This window comes from Molothrus aeneus, chromosome 5 (genome assembly GCF_037042795.1).
Source record: "Molothrus aeneus isolate 106 chromosome 5, BPBGC_Maene_1.0, whole genome shotgun sequence".
In the NCBI taxonomy this organism is placed as follows: Eukaryota; Metazoa; Chordata; class Aves; order Passeriformes; family Icteridae; genus Molothrus; species Molothrus aeneus.
In genome coordinates, this window is record NC_089650.1 from 16,743,148 (window position 1) to 16,764,897 (window position 21,750).

The 21,750-nt window shown below is 38.1% G+C and overlaps 1 protein-coding gene across 2 annotated transcripts in view; it reads left to right on the forward strand.

Moving 5' to 3' along the window:
- Positions 1–21,750, forward strand: part of RFX4 (regulatory factor X4) — an 88,021-nt gene that overhangs the window by 41,530 nt on the left and 24,741 nt on the right. For both annotated transcript variants that reach the window (XM_066550372.1, XM_066550371.1), the window contains exons 5-13: positions 3,088–3,149; positions 7,827–8,040; positions 8,900–8,977; positions 10,792–10,955; positions 12,929–13,029; positions 14,842–14,900; positions 16,374–16,518; positions 19,769–19,863; positions 21,354–21,471. In XM_066550372.1, the coding sequence (XP_066406469.1) occupies positions 3,088–3,149; positions 7,827–8,040; positions 8,900–8,977; positions 10,792–10,955; positions 12,929–13,029; positions 14,842–14,900; positions 16,374–16,518; positions 19,769–19,863; positions 21,354–21,471 (1,036 nt within the window). The remainder of the gene's footprint in view (positions 1–3,087; positions 3,150–7,826; positions 8,041–8,899; positions 8,978–10,791; positions 10,956–12,928; positions 13,030–14,841; positions 14,901–16,373; positions 16,519–19,768; positions 19,864–21,353; positions 21,472–21,750) is intronic.

Below are 21,750 nucleotides of genomic sequence, written 5' to 3' on the forward strand. Positions count from 1 at the left end.
AGAAGCTATTTCCATGTGAAATTCCTGGTCTACATGTGTTTCAAAACCAAAAATCAGGTAGCTTAAAATAATACCCAAAAGTCGAAATTGCCATGTGACTTAGGTAAAATTTAATTTGGAAAATGTAAAACCTATACCTTTTTACTCAGCAGTTTTTACTGGGCAGCTGGAATTATGGTCACTTTGGAGAAGTGTGAGACGAAATTTTAGCTCCACTGAAGGACAATGTTAGAAGATCTGTTCACTCTGAAATTGCTTTGGATACCACCCATGAGATCTTTTTACCACTGTTACTGTTGAGAAGCCAGAACTGCTGTGAGAACAGGGACTTTCCATTGAGAAAGTAGCTCAGACTGCGTGGTCTGGTCTTGATTCATTTGCTTGTGCAAACCTCACTACGGTGATGGGAGGAAAATGATCCAACTTAGTTTTCAGATCCAAACCTCGATTGTCATGTCTGGCAATTAGAACCCACTTCCCTCCCCACACAACTGTAAAGTTAACACATTTTGTCTCTAGATCTTTAAAAGCTAATAAACATTAAACCAAAAATGACATATTTGTGCAGTGATTTTTCAGGTTGACAATTATATAAATTTTTTAAAAACTCCATATTTGGTTCTCTGGTTTTTCCACTGATTTCAGCACACAGTGAACTCGACTTTGTCCTGCCTGATTTCCTCTCCCCTTTCAGAGTAATCTTCCTGCCTTTACCAGTATCATTGCACAGAGATTTGCGTAAGCATAGCTGAATATAAACATTTATATGAACAGAGAGTTCTTTTAGTACCTGACTTGTTTTATTTCAAACACAGACATTAATAACCATGCATGTATGTACAAGCACCTAGGTGTAAGCATACCATTTTATATTTTATATATGCAGCATTAGATAAAATAGTCCTGGCTCTTTTTCCAAAGCTTTGCTTGATTATTCTTTTTTTGGGTTTTTTTTTGTAAATTACTGGGAAATTGTGTTTTAAGTGACGCATACTTTTAAAATACATTCTGAGAGGTGTATTTATTTCAAATGTGCTGGTTTTGAAAAGCAAACAAAGAAAAGAAAAAGGGATCATCTGATCAGCTACTTCATTATTATTCTGTTTTCCTGATCACCTCTGCCGTGGTATGTAGAAATTGGCTGATTTATTTAAATCCCAGTAACTCCTACAGCATATGGTTCATAAAGTAGCATTTACAGTTTGCATTGTAACACTTCACTGCTGCTAGAAAGACTTGAAAGTAATACGGTTTGATGCTGTTCCTAGAGGAAAAATAGAGTAAAACTATCTCTAATATTAAATTAACTGCTGTAAGAGCTGCTTTTGGAGAGAGAGAGATGGTATTTTCTGAATGACAACTGACACAAAAATCTCCCCCCAAAAACCAATCAAAAAACTAACACAACCAGTCTTTAAAAAATCCCCTAGCCCAAAAAAAAAAAACATCCTCAGAAAGTAGTTCTTCAACACTGCCTTTTTTCCCACAGCCTTGTGGAGCCCCCAACCCTGTCTGCAGAAAATGAAAGAGAGAGGGGTGGGATTAATGTGTAATTAAAGGGAATTTGGAAGGCTGAGATGTTGCGGAATGTTAGATCAGTAGCTGGAACAGCATGTGGTGTTCTTTAGGCAGGCTTCATTGAATCCATACAAAAAAAGAAAGAAGGGCTGCTTGCCTGTCTGCTCATTTATCAAGCAGCTAGGCTGAACTTTCACAGCTCCACAAAAGTGTTTTACTGTTTGCTGAAGTTTTGCTTCAGAAATTAAAACTGAACAACCCAGCGACTCTGAGTCTTTGCTGCATTTTTGACATCAGCCACCTTGTGCAAAGCTCTTGGAAACCAACACAGGTCAATTTTTATGTGATGCTAAGGGAAGATGGTTGTACCTTTGCTAAAACCCCCCAAAAAGTACTGAAGAAACGGTCGAATATGTGACATTGTAATGTCTATATTTATATAGCACCTTTTGATCTAAATACATGTTCCAAAGCTTTCAGTCATCAGTCAGGATTAAATATTTATCAGGGAGGCAAAATGGGTAATGGAGAAAAAAATCTATATTATTTAATCAATTTTAATTGACTATATTCCTAGTTGAACAGTTATATTCCATCTTGCAGGCTTGTTTTCCTTTAATATTAGTTGGTGTTACCCCCCCAAAGAGGAAGCATTTAGTGATTTATGTAACAAAAACACAATTAAAATGGATTACAGATTTTAAAAGGAAGGAACTCCTTTGCAAGTAAATCTTCAAGGCTTACTGCACTTTTTGTTGCATGACTGTTCTGGCAGAAGACTTTTCCTACTACGGCAGACCCCAGTGAGAATCTGGTTTAATCCTTGGAGGTGCTGAGCACCAATCCTTTCCAGCAACAACAGCAAAGCTTTTTCATCAGGATTAGCCTGGTTGATAGAGTCTCTGGTGACTTAAGGCAAAATCTACATTCATTGATTTATTTCCTTAAATGCAACTGGCCCTGAAGAAGTTTTGGTTGCAGTAGCAACATTCTTTTAATGTTTGCTGACACACTAGAGTTTGGATTCTTGATGACATCCTGCTGTTTCTGAGATCCGCTTGTTTTCCATAGATGATGAATTGATTATGGGGTATCTTTACCAATGCCATGATGAGTTTTCCTTGGTAGAGGTGATGCCCCTCTCAAAAACTGAAACCTTTTTAGAGAATCATATTTTAGAACAAGAAGTGTTTAGTGGCTGGTTTGTGAAGATCTGTAGAGAACTTTGTTGATCCTGCAAAGTGACATAAGTAGTAGGCCAATTCTAATTACAGTGCTCCTTAGTTAAGAGGCAGAACTGATCTTAGATTTTAAAGGTAATATGTTCTATTCCAGTAACTTCTGAAAGTATTTAAATTAATGGTAGTTAATGAAATTACAGTGAAGTTTAAAATATTTTCCCCCCTTTCAGAATAAATCAAGAGCTTTATTTCTGATTTCTCCAACCACATATTTTGTAGACATCACAGTACAGTTTTTCTACTTTTTTGTCTTAAAAGTCCATATTAATTTAAGCATTAGTAAGTGTGTGTTTCCATTTGTCTTAATATCAGTTCTATCTATTTGCAGATAATAAGACAACAGTTTCCACAACTAACAACAAGAAGACTCGGAACAAGAGGCCAATCAAAGTAAGCAGTGTATGGTATTATTATCATCTCTCACAGGGCCCCATCTGGCTCTGGCTTTTCTGAATGGGGAATGAGAACAGGCACTAATTTGTGCAGTTGGGAACTTAAAAGCAACTTTGGAGGTTCTCTTGTAGTCTTTACATTATCTTATAGATTCAGCAGTGATCCTGCAAAGGTGGTCATTTTACAGATTTGATTAGCAGTATTTTTCATATTGCTTTTCATCTCAACTCACTTTACACAACAAAAATGACATTCACACTCAGGAGTAATGGAGCCACTGTTGGAGGCTGGGAAATAACATCAGGTTAGCATCACGTTTCAGGCTAGAGAACAAGTGTCAGAATGCTCTTTAAAACTTACGAAGAACATGCATTGATCTGAACTGAAACTGCTCACAAACCTGTATTTAACCACCATTTTTTCCATGTAATGAAATCCAACATACCTTTAGGTGACTAAAGAATTAACTTATTGCCTTGCCCAAAAGATAGTATTTTCTGAAAACAGTTCATCCTAATTCCAGATTGAGAAACTGATTCAGAATTTAGAATGGGGTTTCTGGGATATTTGACTTTTTCCAATTGTTGATAAGTTGTGATTCTACCAATTCATGTAGAGGATACAGCAATGTTTTTACACTTTTTTCTGCTTGTGGACTCCAAGAAATTTTTCCAGGGGAGCTTTGAATCTTTTTGTAGCAAGCATAAGGCCCCTCACATAATAAAATCTGCTTTTCTCATTAGCTTTCACAGAATCCTACAGAGTAGCAAAATTGTAGTGTCTATAGATCACAAGTGAAAAACTATAGAAGGGGAAATGAAAATGTGAAATGATGTGTTTGAAAAATTTTGTGGGTAAAGCTTCTCTTGCAAAATAAAGCCTATAAAACACAATATGGCTAAATGCTGAGAATTAAATATGCTATTAGGATGGAGCTTACATACTAAAGCTAGAATGACTTGCTCTTTAAAGAAAAAAGAAACTAAGATGCTAAAAGAAATGCCATTGAAGACAAATTTACTGTGCTCTTCTACTAACTGGTCCATGCAAAGCAGTATTTCTTTGATAGGACAAAATGTTCTTCCCCCCAGCTTGATATTTCCTTAGTTTTTATAACTAAGATTTCTTTTTCTAGAGCAGACATATTTAAGCAGCTAATTGAAATTTCATTTTGGGAATGGTCCCAAATGGAAATTCAGAGTTGCCATAACACCACTCATCAAAGCCACCAGAAATCTCTCAGGTGGAAATTCTGAGCTAGCCTAAAAGCACACTAGGAAAGCAAGATAGGACCATAGTAAGAGAGTCAGGATTTTGTACTGAATATAAGTTTTGTGAAGACAGAGTGAAAGTGTTTACAAGATGCATTGTGGACGCATTCATATGAGTACCTTCTATTGGCCATCAAATCATCCTGGCATCAGCTGCAACTTTTGTTACTTGTCCTTACATTTAATGGAAGGAGTGAGCACTGCTCTATTTCCAAACCAGAACTCCTCCCACGCCAGGAGTCTCTCAGAGGGCAAGACACTCTTCATCTGCTGACTAGGGGTGTCTTGCAACTCCAAAAGCTGTCTCTTTACTCTCACCGAGACTTAATATTTCTTGCACAATTTCCCTGTAACCTGCCCACCTGTCAGAGCAGCTTTCAGGTCACATACTCCTTTCACGCCATTTGTGCAATGGTTCTGCCCCCTGTCTAGCAAATAGGGGTTTCTGTCATGCACACAGAGACTACCTGTGTGCTATATTTTAAGATAAAATACTCTCCTCGGTAGACTCAGCACAGCTGTAACTGAGCTCTGGTTTTGTTTTCAGAAACATCTGACTGCATTCCAGTTAAGTGTTACGTAAAGAAATTACTTTAGGCATTAACACTTCAGTCCCTTTATCACCAACTGTGCTGACCAATTGCTTCCAGTATTATTTTCGTTCCACTTCCCTGCTACTGCCAAAGGGAATACAGTCATAGAAGTGGTTAAGATTATCTGACTTCACACTGTTCTGCCTTCAGTCGTTTTATAGCACAGCTGCCTTGGAACATTACTAAGTTCAGAGCTGCGTTGGTGGTGCTCATCAGTTGAGAGCTTTCTGTTTTGCAGCTGGTTTATTGATGTGAGCATGCAGATGCAGCTGGTGTCTGTCACACTGAGCTTAGAAACAGTTCCACCACAGGTGAGCCGTGAGAAGGTAGCTGAACATAAAAGCCAATTTCTTCCTGTATTGTAGTCTGAAACTCTTCAATTTGGTACACAAGGAGTGAGTGGAAGCTACACGATGTGAATGGAATTTTGCTTCTTTCTTTAAAAGAATGCTGTATATAAGAGATCAATGAGGGTAAAAAGTATTTCACTTTAACACAAAAATAATTCTGTTGTCTGCATATTATTCTTCTACATATCAAACTTTCAAGCCCTATTTATTGAACTAAGTTGAAGGGGTTTTTTTCTGATAGGAATAACAATTCCTATATAAATTCCAATAAATAATTGGAAAATAATCTGTGTAAACTACTCCAGTGAATTTTTGCACTTTGGGATAGTAAAATTAATGAAAAAAGAAGCTATGTAGAAAAATTTTGGAGTTAATTTTGCTGCTGCTGTCTGTGTGATTTTAAACTCCATGGAAACCTCTTTTATGCAGTTTACTACCAAGTGAAATACACCACGAATTAAACACTGCACAGTGAAATTCTACTACATTTTCCAGGCTTGCTTTTTTTTTTTTTTCTTCACTGATTTAAGACAAAACTTGATACAGGACTGACCCCTATTTAAAGTTTAAATTATGTTTAAATTAATTGAAGTTTAAATTATACAAGCCTTTCAGTCCCACTTGCTCTTTTTTCCTCTTCCTGCCCTTCCCTGAGCAATTTGTGCTGCTGGCTCCCCAGAGCATTTCCTTTTTGGTTCCCCTACCCCAGATGTAGCACATAGGCCGTGTGTGACTTTTATGGCCCTTATGTGCAGTGCTCACCTGGCAGCTGCCACGGACCAAACTGGGCACTTAAACCAAGAGCTGGAGGTGTTACCCTTCAAGCTAAAAAGAAAAAAAAAAAAGCCAAACATCTGCAGCTGGTGTTGTAACCCTTTGCCATTAGTTACCTGTAAGAGGTTAGGAACATTCTGGAGCCTGGTTTCTTGTACGGAATGCATGTTTTTACCTAAGTGCTGATGGGAAAATTTGGAGCCAATACTGTTGCTTTCTCAGGTATTGAAGCTAGGAAATTCCATTCATACCATGTCAGTGGAATGTTTTAAGAAATGTCACTTGGATATTCAATGTTGAGTTCAAGATAGTTTTTATTTTTAATGGAAAGTAGGGAATGTCCTCAGTAGGTATGGCCAGGAAACATGTACAAGAAATTTCCTACATCACCCCAGGCCTCCTCTCAGCCCATGTCTGCTGATAGAAGAGTTTGGGCTTCCAGCTCTTTGCCACTATTTTCTGTTGGCAATTATGACATGCATGGATCTGTGGGTGAGTGACTGTGAGCAGAAAAGTAAAAGTCACCAGTTAGTTTAAAGTACCATCACTTACATGCTACTCTTTAATTAATTTCATTGATGACCTTTGTAGAACTGCCTCAAGTGAATTTGTGTCTGAATGAACAGATTTGGTGTCAGCACTCTGAAATAGTAACTGACTGAAGAGTCAAAGAAGCATCCAGAGATGGAAATTTCTTGTGCCATGATAGTGGGATCCAGAGGACAGAGTCTCATGATGATATGATAGGCTATAAGGAGAGAAGTGGAGGATCACTGAAAAATCTGTGTAGGATTTGGCTGAAGCAAAAGTATACTAGCAAAGCAATCTTGTGCTGCATTTTGTAATAACAACTAATTTAGTTGATGGGTTGGATGCCTGCAGCTGAGAAACTGAAATAAAAGTTAGGAAATTACAGGAGGACTAAGATGAAATCTCTGCTGCTTTGATGCAAGAATTTTGCTTGATAAACAGTGCTTTCACCAGCACCTCTAATAAAGCTGAGTGGTAGCACAAACTTGTCCCACAAGGCCGCCGATCTGTTTCCGTAGCACAGCCACACTGTAATTCCTAGAGTGGCCTCACAGACAGAGTTAGTGCTGTGTCCTATCTCTCACTGATCAAAGCCCAGTGCTTGATGCTAGGGTATGAAGCAAATAATTGGAACAAGCCTTTCCCCCCTCTTTTTTTGAAAATTGAAGTGTTTTCAATTTTTGAAACATTTCTGATCAACTTGTTTGCAATAAAGACTTGTGCTTTTCAGGGACCAAACCAACCCTCAACAGCCTGAGAATCAGGGAGCTGAAATAACAACAGAAGGGCTGGTTCACAGGGTCTGTAGCTCTGCTTATTGCTCTACTAATGGAGCAGCTGCACAGCAGAGCTCTGCCAACAAGTAGCATTAGGATCCTTTTTTTTTTTTACTAAGAAGTTAAAAAAGTGGAAGTACATAATTTTCCTGCCCTATAACAGAGTCATCTTATTTTTACCATAAAGAATGAAAATTGGAAGGTCAGTATATTACCACAGTGTTCTGCTGCTGAATCAATGCTTGTAATAATGTATAAACTATTGCTCGGTCTTTTTTGCTGTAGAAATCATTTGCATTATCAGTTTCCCTTGCCTCTATATATTTTTCTTTAATTTTCAGACAATCTGCTTTATAAAATATGCATTTCTATGTATCAGGTACCATTATTATGGGATTGCAGTGAAAGAAAACTCCCAGTATTATGATGTGATGTATTCTAAAAAAGGAGCAGCCTGGGTCAACGAGACGGGAAAAAAAGAAGTAACCAAACAGACAGTAGCGTATTCACCACGATCCAAACTGGGAACATTGCTGCCCGAGTTTCCAAATGTCAAAGATCTAAATCTGCCAGCCAGTCTGCCGGAGGAGAAGGTAACACTTTGGAAATCTTTTCTCAGCTTGTCTTGGTTTCTTTTTTCCCCCTGCTCTGGATGAAAGCTTTGTCTAATATATAAAGACTTAAAACAGGAGTAAGTTTAATAATGCCTTGATTTGATTTATGGGAGGCTGAAGTACTTAATTTAATAGAAAGAAATATCTTCCCTTAAAAAGGGGAGCTAACACTATCAGCTGTACAATATTTTTAACACCCATGTACATTTTTTAAAAAGTTACATTACATACAGCAGGGCAACTTTTAAAATTATATGATGTTTGAGGGCAACTTTTAAAATATTGAGGGCAGCCCTCTAATCTGTGAACACACTTGATGGCAAACTGACAAACAGTTCTAATGCTTTCTTGAGTAGAGAGGGACTTAGTGAATTTCTCCTTCTAGAGTAGAAATTCAGAGAATCCTATTTGCACATATGACAAAAATGTTCTGGCTCCTCTTGGCTGAGCTTACTATGTTTCTGGTTCTATTCACATGTGTAGTATCAATGTGAAGTGGACAAAAGAAAAGGGTTTTTTAGATCTTTATGTCCTAATTAGGGCCACATTCTCGTCTTTGATCTCACTGAGGCTTTTTGCTCCTCTTACATTTGAAGAATCCTATTGACAGAAAAATCCACGAATTCAAAGGGAGAATTTACTTTTGAGAAGAAAACTCATCTTACAGCTAATCTAAATACAATTTAACTGATTTCATTATTTTTGCAGTTGCACATCGATAAGATAAGGAAAAAAACTTGCTTTTTCTGTGCTCTGTGTTCTGGTATTTTAAAAGAGGATTTCTTAAAGCAGAATGATTTTTTGTGTGTCTCCTTCATTCTCCTTCATTCTTTTTCAGGTTTCTACCTTTATTATGATGTATAGGACTCACTGTCAGAGGATACTAGACACTGTAATAAGAGCAAACTTTGATGAGGTATGGTTAGAAACTGCAGTTGCAGTTTAATGATCCATAAGGTATCAATGGATTTGAGACCTCATTTTGTATGTTATATTACAGACTTAGGGGTTTGTGGTGCTCAGTGCTTTTCAGGAGCAAGGAAAATGGCTGTACTTGAGTATCTAACATGTGACTGATAGGACTAAATCTCACTGGGTGAGTTGGAGGAACAAAGGCAATGAGAATGTTTTTGCCCCCTGTTCTCCAGCAGGATTAAGGTAGATAATATCCCCTTACAAGATGTTGGACAATCCAGTTCTTACAACTCAAGAAGTGTGTCCACCACAACTTTTCGAAGCTTTTGTTGGGACTGAGCTGTCTGAAGGAATTCCTCTCTGTGCTCAGCAGTGCCAGGGCAGGTGTCACAGCAACAACAGTGGGCTCTGCTGGTCTGTTAACAGCAATGCAGAGCTGTGGGGAGATTACAGCCTCCCAGATATCCCAGAGAGCCGTAGCTGAAGTCTCCAGTTGCTCTGTTGTACTGCAGTGCAACTAGGAGTATACACACTGCTCATCAGTGAACACCATCTCTTAGAGATGTTTCAGGCGTGTACCTGTTGATACCTCACTGAATTTGAGGGATTGCTAGCAGTGCACACAGACAGCTCTATAATTAGAGCTGAAAAATAAAATGTTACTGGAATGCAAGCAGGTTTATATTACATGAGAATACGGCTTCTTATCTAGGATAACAAATCTGGCCATAGAGATACTGAGGACCTGATTAAAATATGATATTCAGATCCTGGAGAAAAAAAAAATGGGTCTTTCAACTCTCTCTTCTGAACAATGAGAGAAAATTCCTTGCTTTTCTTCTTTAATTCTCACATTCTTTTGGTTTAAATCTAGTTTTGCACCACTGTACTAAGTCTAGAATTTTCCATGTGAGAAAAATACTTGACACATTCCAGACATTTAGGTGGATGAGTCTCAGAATAGTTTCTTAATAGCAAGATGCTGTATTTTATTAGTTTTATCACGATCTCTGGTAGGGAAGGGGCTGAGCAGCAACAATATATAAATGGCAAATACTCTTTGCTACACATGGTGTGGTTGCTTACTTCACTACAGCGTGTGTGCAGAAAGTTATAATTCGTGAGTGCTGGTGTTCTGACCCCTATGGAACTGATCATATCATTCTCTGAATAACACCTTTATAGCCTACATTCAAATTTTCAGAGGTATATTTTGCTGTGTCTGAAATCTCTCCCCTATTTTGGGGTTTTTTTTTGCATTTTGCCACTTTTTCTCCACTTTCCTTCATAGTGGAGGAAAGATAAAATCCAAAAGTGTAGTGTTTCTTTCCAAAGCAAAGTCAGAAAATGGTATATTGACCCTTGTAAGCCATTTGTTATTTTCTTCTCCCTCCCTCCCTCCCTCCCTCCCTCCCTCCCTCCCTCCACCAAGGCCTAGATTGCATTCCTTTGTACACAGGGACAGAGTGCAAAGACAGAGAAAAAGGCTTGACATGTGGAAGCCAAAGAGCTAAACTCATCAGCCACTGATGGAAGCTAAAAATCCAGTGATTTCCATGGGTGTCTCTACTGCAGTGACACAAAGACTCCCTGTCACCAGCACTGAGTGCCTCCGCACCTTTTGGTTGATTGTCCCATTTTGTGCTGCGTTACAGTACAAGCCTGTGTAGTTAAGGAACATGCCTTGTCTGTGTTGCACCCCCTTAGCCCACCTCTAAAACAAAAGCTGTGTAAGCATGATCATTTAAAGAGAATGGTATTTGTGGACTTTGATTATTTTAATTTTACCATTCCTGCTTCTTCTCGTGATTGCAGGTTCAAAGTTTTCTTCTGCACTTTTGGCAAGGGATGCCTCCTCATATGCTGCCTGTACTGGGTTCTTCAACTGTAGTCAATATAGTGGGAGTTTGTGACTCAATTCTGTACAAGGCAATTTCTGGAGTTTTGATGCCAACAGTACTGCAAGCCTTACCTGACAGGTAATTGACCCCCTGTAACTCAGCTGTCTTTGTTACATTCCTTTTCTTCAAGAATGACACCAATTCTCAGAGAGCTGCTTGCTGCCATCCGTTTTCTGACTTTAAATCACAGTGTCATTTGAAAGGAGTTCATGAGCTTACATGTTCCTGAAAGGATGTTCAGATTTTAACAAGACTTGTATTATGAAAGACTTGGAGGGTTGAGGGTTTTTATGTAATGAAGGATACCACCTACTTTTTGGTTTCTTAATGTTCAGCTAAACCCAAACCGAATTGATTATTCCAATCCATGTAGTAGATTTCAGCTGGTCTCCTCCTACCTGAAGTTCATGTGAGTCCAAGAATTCTTGTTCATAGAGGTAAAGCAGGAAAGAGCAATCCACAGCAAAAGTGTAATCACTGAGTGTAGTCAACATGTTTCCCCCTCTGGTTTTACTTGTGTGCTCATCAGGAAGCCATCTTTTTCTAAATAGTCTTGTACACCTTTAATATTATTTGACTGATGTGTTCTTGACATGGAGTAATTTAAGAATATTGCTTGAGGAGTTTTTTAATTGGTACTGTGTGTTTAGCCCTTAAGATTTTAAAGTTTCTCTAATCAAGGAAAATGTTTTCACAATGTTGTTCTGCTCTTCTATGTGCATTTCATGACTGCAAAAGTGAAAGTATTTTACAGAAGACATCTGCTATAAGCATAGGCTGTTCTTGATAAGACATGTACATTTTTACAGGCTTTGCCCCTCACCCCCCCAAATCTATTTCATTGGAAGGATTAAACAGAACAGCAGTCCTTTTCTCAAGCTGCTTAGTTCTTTCATAGCAAATAAGGAGAGACTTGAGTGTGAATATAGACTTTTGTAATGCATATAAAGGGCCAGATTGTGGCTATTAAGCCATAGCCTGCACTGGAGGGGGTGAAGAAGGGTCTCATTGCAATGGAAGCTCCTGAAGGAAATCTTGCTGACTCAACCAGAATCCTCTGAGATACTTCCTGGGAACACATTCTGTCTATCCAGAAAAGGCACTTTTTAGTGAGCCCAGCAGTTGTCATCCATCCCCTGTTCTCTTTGGGTGTTTCTGTGGAGCAAAGCAGGCTGATGGCCATGTTTATTTTACTATCTTGCTGTCCATGCAGTGTGCTAGGAGTACAAACAGAAAAAGCTTCTTGGTTGAAAGGGCAAAGTTCCTTGTATCTTTTCTCTCTCATTTGTGCATTTCTAACATTGCTACAGGCAATGCAGCTTTGTCTGTCAGAGCCAACTCTTAGGATCCTCTGCACAACACTCTGCAACTGTTCCTGGGAACTGTCATTTTTTACTGAGGATTCCAATGAGAAGGGCAGAATGAGCTGCCTACCAAGTTTAATAGGAAATGATGGAACCATCAAGAAATGGTAGCAAGAAAGAAGAGAGACATTTCACTTGTCTGGGAAAGTTCCAGTCCTGTGAAGGGCTAAGCAGGCAGGTCCTGCTCTACCTCCAGTTCCCCCCCTTGTGTGGGCTTGGCCTGAAAATTCCTCCCCACCACCATCATCTCTCACTAACTGGCTCTGGCCTGCAGCAGAATTGCTTGTTGCTCCACTTGAATATCCCCTTGTACATGTGTAGAGATGTGGGCATAACTGAGCTGAAATCTAAGCTTTGATTTATTGTCTTCTTTAAACAGTTGTGAATTCATATTTGTGGAGAGTGGCAGGGAATGATTTTATTTAAAATAAAAATACTGTTTGTAAGTACCAAAGCAATTTCTGAACAGAGATGGGAGGTTTTGACCATGGTGATAAATTTTGCCTTTCTTGCAAAAGTTGTCAGAAGTTTCAGAAATTTTTCTTCATGCCTACAAACCAAAATATATTAGCAACTCTGCATAATAATGAGTTGTAAATAAATGACTCATGGTCTTCCCACGATCACAGCTTTTATAGTGCAATGCACAGAGTAAACACGGTGTGATGTTGTGATTTCTTTTTTCAGTTTGACGCAGGTGATCCGAAAGTTTGCAAAGCAACTGGATGAGTGGCTGAAGGTAGCTCTCCATGATTTACCAGAAAACCTACGAAATATCAAATTTGAGTGTATGTATTACTCAATCTCTCTCCTGTTAATCTGGGAAGGATAATGTTTATTGATCACAAATTAATTGGAAGTGAGACTAGTGTTCTTTTAGGAATTAAAACCTGTCATCATTATAAATCTTGCATTCACTTAGAATCTCCACTTGTTAATGAGAACCAATCTCATTTAGTGAAATGAGGCACCACTCAAAATGAGAAATTCTTTTCCTTTCTTGTGGATTCTGATAAGAAATTAATTTTGTTGATAGTAAGCAAACATTAAGGATGATATTAGGCAAAGAAAATTATTAAACAAACCCTTAGGCTAGCAGAATTTGAATACAGCTTGAGGCCCTTGCTCAAAAAAGTGCCAGAGTTAGAAATGAAGGAGATCAAATTACCCTGTCACCACAGGAAAGGGCACTAGTCCTTTTCAAACGTGCTTTGTAGATGCCTGCAGTGCACATCACCTATTGATAAAGCCTGCTTTATTTCACAGCTCTCAATTCTTTGCCTTTCATGAGCACTAAATTCCACACCACAAAGTTAAAGGGGAAAAAAAAAAAACTAATTTAGGAGAAGGATTAACTATTTTGATCAGCGTGGAAAATTAGGTGAATATGTTACTGAGAACAGTCAGGATGGAAGTTGGAACAACTAATTTCAGGGTGTTTTGAACTGTTTACTAATTTGTTTTAAAAATTAAATGAAGTCTGAACTGCAGATATGCTTTACATCTTTTTTCAGTTCAAAAATATCAAGAATCTTCAACAGCAAAATCTTTGCCAGTCTTACAGGCAGACAGAAAGGGATGGACAGTGCACTCTCTAGTCATTCTCAATCCACATTTTTTAACTGCCTTTATGCATAGAATGGAGGGAAAGCTTACTCTGTGACCACATATAACATCTCTTTGGATAGATCTGCAAATATAGTCCTTTTGATATAAGAAAAATACTTATACTTATGTGCACCCTGCCTTTTGCATGAGACTTTGTTGCTTCTGCAACTGTTTCGTCCTCATCAGAATTTGTGATAAGGTACACAGCCAGTGGAGGTACTGACACAAAGAACTGCAAGCTTTGGTCATTTTTGCACTTCCCAAGACACTGATTTCAGACAAAGAAATGCACACTATAACATTTTAAAAGCTTATTTTCCAAGAATAGGAAATATCTTAATACAAGGTCCATACCACTTGCAAACAACGAGCTAAACTGGGAAAGAGGACAAGTACCTCCTGGACCATTTCAGCCCATAATGTATTAGTATGTCATGCAAATTGTTTTCAGAAACTTTGATCAAATTCGACCTGAAACTGGATCAGAGTTTAGCCCCTACCAGTCCAGTCAAAAGACTCCTCCAAAACTTAATTGCATGAAGATTTAGCAACCTTTTCTCATTTCCACATATAGCGTAGCTATTGTTATTTTATGTGCACTTATTCTTGCACCAACAATTTTCTTTCTGTTAAATAGTTCTTTCTGTTCTCTAGCTCCTTTGTGTAGCAAGAGAAAATTTGCTATGCTGAACAAGCAAAACTTTTCCATGGTCCTCTGTTTCTCTTGTCATGTCATTATTCACAGCATCTATAAATAATTGCTTGTAATATGCCCCAGTAAAATTGATTGAGCATCCAGATTTAAGGGTTTAGGTCAAGGTTTAAATTAAGTTAAAGCCGGGCTAGCTGAGTGCATTTCATGTAGCCACAATTTTGTATAGAAAACTGGATGTATATTTTTTTTGTTGTTGTTCTTGTATAATTTAATACTTTCTGAAGTAATTATCCTTATTTAGCACAGTATGTAAATAAGTGTCTCTTCTTTCCTGCAGTGTCCAGAAGATTCTCACAAATACTACGGCGACAGACATCACTTAATCATCTCTGCCAAGTAAGTATTTCAATTACCCAGGTTTGATGAATGCCCTTTTTACTGACTTTTCAAATAATTTTATGAGTTGACAGGTTGGACTTTATTCAGAGGAGGAGATCACATTAGCAGTTCGTCTCCAGCTTTTCTAGACAACTGGCAACCCCTGATCACTAAATTCAGCAGGGTACTTTCATGAAACAAAATTATTATTTGATTTGAAGAGATGGTTCATTTCCAGGAAATAAATGAGAGACATTCCATTGATTTCAGAGCTGCTTGTATTAGGCCAGTTGCAAAGCAAGAAAAATTTCTACATGCCCAACAATACATTCCAAGTCTAATTGTATGTCATAAATGAAATGCAAATTAGTAAAAGGGGAAACAGCTTAACTGGGTTTTAAATAGACTTGTTCTTGTAACCACAGCAAGTGAATATAGAAGCTGCTCCAAAGTGTTTGGTTCTCCCCAGTTTACGTCAGAATAAACTGTAAAAAGTCACGAAGCCAAATTCTGTGTAGTATAAAAAGGGAGAGACTGCATTGAATTAATTAATGTTTCATGCATTTATTGGAGGGGATACATTTTTTCCCCTGTCCCCTAAAAGCTCCACTTTTGGAAGGTGTATCCAAAACCCCAGGTTAACCCTGTGAGGGGTGAAGCCCACAAAAAGAAGTTCTAGGGAAATAAAAAAGACTCCTGCAAGGAATTTTTGGAGGTTTCTTCTGCCATTATTTTAGTGGTGGAGACAGAGATACTTGAGCTACCTTTCCCCAAATACCATAGATCATCACTGCACCCTGGAGGTCCATAGCCATTCAGAGGAAATCAAGATAAAGAAACCACAACCTTCTGCATAAAACCTGGGATCAAATCTCTTAAGTGAAGAACTCTTCAAGTGCATCACTCCCTTGGGGAAGCTGATAACCTTGCATCTCTGCTTAACTTGCAGAGATCTGTGTATATGACCATGGCCTTGTGTCACTTCCTTTACTCTGTCCATCCTCCTCATTACAAGCAGCAGGTCCCTGTCTCAACCAGCCAAACACGGACCTGATGAGGAGATCTCATAACCTTTTAATGTGGCTGAGGGAAGAATGAGAGTCTTCACAGATTGGGAGAGGGGAGGGTGCAAACCTGAATGGGGTTTGTTTGGTATTGATTTGATTTTTTTTGTTCTGAAGCTTGAAATGAAAACCAGCAGAGCTGTTAGAGATTGAGGGGTCTAGCAATGGCAGTATCAGATTAGTGTTGCTCATTAGAGTTTGTGGTAGATGCAGTCAAAATACTTGCAGTTGATTAAAGCAGGCAAAATGACTGAAGAGTTCTCTTGTTAGAGGGCCCTGTAATATCCATAAGACATCAATTTGGTGGGTGGGGGTCCATGAGGAGAATCAACTTAGTGAGCCCAGCTAAGGAAGCATAAAAGGGGATAAAGTCTATTTTTTAACCTAATAAAGCATGAACTAATGAATAGATTGGATTGGATTACAGGCATCAAGAACAGTGATCCACAGTGCAGACATCACATTTCAAATGCTGGAGGACTGGAGGAATGTGGATCTGAATAGCATTACCAAACAAACCCTCTATACTATGGAGGACTCACGGGAGGAACACAGAAAGCTCATCATACAATGTAAGAGCAGAATCTTCAATTAAAGCCAGGTGAACTTGGCTTCCTGCTGCAAAGCTCAGATAAAGTAGGATTTTCAGCCATTGGTTTGCTTGGAGGCTTAAGATAAATATAGAGGCATTTACCAAAATGTGAGGCAAATCTCTTATGTTTTGGGGCAAAGATCTGGGCACCGTTCCTTGATGCATTCCTTTCTAGTACCCAGAACAGACAATGGCACAAAACTAGCACCCAAATTCAGGAGGATTTTTTCCATGAAGCTGAGCTTCATGAAAAGCTTCACTAAATCTATGAGTTAACCATTGAAGGTGTGAATCCAATCTTTCCTGCTGTAGAATTGCAGGAGAATTGTCTTTTGAATGACTTTAACACTTAAGTGTCTGTGTATTTGAGTCCCTTGTAAACTTGTTTATAAAAAGCTCCTTTTTACACAACGTTTTCATAATCAAGAGCATTTGGTGGGATATGCTTTTGCCCTGAACTGTTATGACTAAATAGAAGTCCCATATCAGATAAGCTCATTGGATAATTTAGCTTCTGTCTAATATAGTGAAGGGTATGGACTTGAAAATGACTTTGGAGATATTGGCAAATTGGTTTTACAAGTAAAGGCCTTTTGCAAATACAAGATATTCCTTTCATCCTGCAGCAAGTGTTACATAGTTATAAGATCAGGTGTAACCCGAAGCACACTGAGTTTTGTTATTTTGAGGCAACAGAGCTTTGTCTTTAACATCCTTCACATAACCTCACTTCCTGTGAACCCACCTGTTGTATTGCCATCTCTCTCCTGAGGAGGACCAGTCATCTTTTACCCAGAATCTGCCTGAACAGGGCACAATCCAGGCAACCACTTGCGGGAGCCCAGCAAGGGTAGGTTTGGTAGTGAGGTAACTCTTTCAGGGAGTGGCTAGGAAGACAAGGGGTGACACCTTCACATGTACCCTGGACCCTATGAGGTTGACTTTGGCAGTCATCACAGTGTGTTAACACTTGAATTCTTCTCCTTTGTTCAGGGATGGGCCTTGCATTCTCTGCTAGCTCTGTTTTCTGGGAGAGGTTCTTGGTATTCTTTCCTCTCTCTCTTAACCCTTGATTCATTTCATAGCCCTCTTCCCTTTTGAGGAGATAGGAGCTCGACATGGCAGCAAAGGAGGTAGCAGGAAGTGAGACTGAAGTCCAGAAGCTGAGTAAATCCTTCTGTCATCTGTTAAGTTTTCAAGATCTATCCAGCATCCTACCACTGGCAAAAAAAAGTTTTCAAAGTTATACTCCCTAGTAGCAGCAACATTTTTTGCTGCCATTCAGAACATCCTTAATGTTTAAGGTATCTTCTTGCATATGTGGTATTAGTGTAATAAAGCCAAACAGAATTTTCCTCAATGTTGTTGGATTTGTGCAAGTTTTTCTAGGCCTATATAGTCCAATAAGACGTTATTCAGAAATGGTAAGCTAATATCTCATAAGATGGGATGCCAATGAGGTGTTCAGATACATATCTGAGAATATTCCAGAACTTAGATTTTTTTCCCCCATGTTTGTTGTTTATTCTACTTGACCAAAGATTTTTTTCACTATGCCTTGTATGACTTATATGGCAGCAATTTAAGGCCTATTTTCATACTCTTGTTACTAATAATCAAGGAAGTACAATTTCAGCTACTATAACTAGAGAAAAAAACCCCAGGTTTATAAGCCTATAAACAAACTGATGGAGAAACAGAGAAAAATCACTGGGTATAAGAGAACCTCTTCCCTGTTCTGCTGGACTACCTAACTCTGACATGATTTCTGCTTTATTCCCTCATTCTTAGATCCTGTTGAGGTATTTTTAACAATCACTAAAGGCTAAACATCTAATTTTCTCAAATAGATTGTTGTACACAGTTGCATTGCTCCAGCAGCAAAGCAGGCAACTGATTTGTTTTTCTGCTCTTGCTCCCCTCTTTGCACAGCATATGAATTACTTCATCTGTTGTATCAGGCAGTTTTTGTCCAGCCAAATACTCAGGTAAGGAGACAACATTTAGATTTCTCTGTGATCCTGTTCTGAATAAAGGGAGGTTGCCCATTTAATAGAAGAATGAAAGAAGAAAAGGGTGGCACAAACATCATTTCCCTTCTTCCTCAACTAATGTTACTGGTAACTCAGCCTTTCCAAGTCTCAGTTAAACAAAGTTGTAGTCAGGTGTTTAACTAATGCATTCCTGCTCATCCTCCTGATCCAACAGAATCAGGGAGGTGTTCTTGGCATTATTTTGGATAGCCTCGCTGGCTCATTTCCTTAGCTATCATCTCTACGCTTTGCCTCCTCCACCCCCTTCACTATCTTTCCTTTGGAGAGAAATTCCTTCCTCCTGTTATTTATAATTAGTTGTAAATGGAATTGCTTAGTGCACTGAAGTCATCCTGTAATACAGCAGGTAGAAAGTATCTTTCATCTTGACCTACTGGGCCTTTTATCGTAGCTGAGTTGAAGAATTAGTTTGTTAAGGTGTCAAAGCACATGGTTCTTTGTCTTCCAGCCATTGGTTCTCATATGTAAATGAGACTTGAAGTTTTAAGAACTGCAGTTGAATGACTTTTTAACTTTTTGTATTGAAATAGTAATATGTGTACTTGGAAAAGATCAAAAAGTATACAGGTTGCCTTTTGCAACTCTTCTTCATAATAAGTAGAGCATTTCTGCACTGATAGCAATTTGTTTTGAAGAAGTTTATGGACATTGTGTGTGTGTCTGGCATTGCAAATAGATGATTTGCAGCAGTTAAATCATGTTTTTGCAACTAAAGCATTATACAGATGAGCGCCCTATCAACAATACTCATTCACTTGGTGCCTAGAAGATTCTTTATGCATTTCTAAATCAATTTCATGCATGGCATTTTTTCATCACTGCGGTCAAGGCCTAGTTTCTCACTCGTCATAGAGAACACCATAAACATTTCACTTCTGGGCACACCAGACAACTTAAATAAAAGCCACTAATTTTAAAAAATAGGTTCTAATTGGCTTGCATTTAAAAAAAAACTTTCAATGACTGCATCACTTTCAGTAGAAACAAACTAAGAGACCCAGCAAATTTTTGGGTCAGTAGCGGGAAAGATGCATTTGTTTCAGTTAAGTAATCTATTATTAAAAAAACACAGTAAACTTGTGATTCTTTTGGCAGCCTTTTGTGATTTGTTTTTCTTTTGTTTGAAACAGAATCTGAGTTCTAAGGTGGGCTTTTTTGTTTTGTTTTGTGTGGCAGTGTATCAGGAGTTTGATCACCTTTTGGAGGAGCAGTCCCCCATTGAGTCATACATCGAGTGGCTGGATTCCATGGTGGATAGATGTGTTGTAAAGGTTGGTAAGGAGGAGTGAGTCACTGATGTGCATTATGATCTCTATTCAGGTAATACATTTTTAGAAAAAGTAAAATTAATAACCAAAAAAAAAAAGGACTTGGTAATGAGCAGGACTAAAGCAGTATTGGGCAAAATCTCACCGGTTTTCATGGAGAATTGCTCACATTCAGGATTTTGCTTTATTCTGCCCTTGTTTATTTTATTCCAAAAGATGGTATTCAAAAATGAACAGGGTTGAGGTTTCCAATCAAATCAATATTTCCAGGGATATGTTGAGATTGAGTCAGAGTCATCCTAGTGGTATAGTGCAAAGAAAAACATAACCTGGCCTTTTAAGATTTTAATGAACAGGATATTTAAGCTAGCTAATTCATCTATATACAATCAAATGTGAGAATGAAAGTCTACATTACCATTCAGTCAAGGACACATTTATGTTCCTTTTGAGCTGATATGGAATACCAAAGAGTTGTATTTTATTTTCATTAAAGTACATGCAGAAACCTGCTAACAAAGCTTTAAAACCATATGTTATTATGGTTATATGGTATATTATGGTATATTTTTGAAAATGATCCAGCATTACCATAATTTTACATATAGTATGAAAATGTATAACTGACTATTTTACCTTCCATTACTTCTATGTATTAGGATGTTCTGTTAGAATTTCAACTCTTCATTCCAGTTGTTAGGGCTCTGAAGTAAAACCAGAACAAATCAAAATATGCTGCCTCTCTCTCTCTCTTCTGCAAAATAGCCATATAGGAAACAAATAATTATCCAGATTACTTGAAATATTTTAATTGTTTTGGGGAACTTCTCTTCTAGTCAGTGGAATGCAACTTGAAATTCAGGCCAGAGCTGTTAATTTTAATTAAGAACTTGACATGAATTGTAATAAATGAATTTTAGTAGCTGATTGGGTGAATCTAATATTTTAACTCACATATGGCTATAATAAGTATATTTTTGAAAAGTTAATCCCTAAAGTGTGCTTTCTGGAAAATATCTCTCCTAGTAAAATGACTAAGCAAATTCACAAAAATAAAAATGAGAAGGAACAAAAAACTTTATATTCAATATTAAACCTCATTTTAGATAATAATATAAATTTGCAGTGTAGATCAAAGATTGATTATAAATTGCTTCTTTGACTAGGAAGCGAGTAGGAACATGTTATTAATAGGTTAAGATGAAGATCAGAGCAATTTTTTTGCAGTCCTTTTATCATGTATAAAGGAGATCCAGTCTTGAATAATACTTTATTGTTTCCTCTTTCTGAAGGTTGTCCATGGTTATAAAGTCGTTTTCTGTTTAAGGCCATTTTGAGTTCGGCTTTTCTAATTTGTAGTGTGTATTTTAATGTGAAGATGATGGTAAGTAGTTTTTCAGTATATAAAGAGAAGGTGAATATATGCATCATTCAGCTGTTTTGCTGGTAGAAATAAAAGTTTCTCCATGTCAGACACATCTCTCTTCTTGCAGGTAGCTGCCAAGAGACAAGGCTCTTTGAAGAAAGTAGCTCAGCAGTTTCTTCTGATGTGGTCCTGTTTTGGCACTCGAGTGATCCGGGACATGACTTTGCACAGTGCACCCAGCTTTGGTACTTGGATTTTGTTGCAATAATCACATGCCACAGTCAAAAAAATCTCTATGCCAGCTTCTAATGTACAGTTTAAGTGAAAACCTAATCAGTTTTCACATGTCCAGGGCTCAACTAAAAAATAGGCTGGGGCTATTGACATTTGGAAATGCTTAGACAGATGTTTGTCTGCAAGCTGCAGCCAGGGGAGATGAAAATGTTGCTACTTCCTCCTGTTTGCTGTTAGGAGCTGCAGGGATCAGTCACATGGCAGCTGGGGGAGTCCATTACAGGAGCATT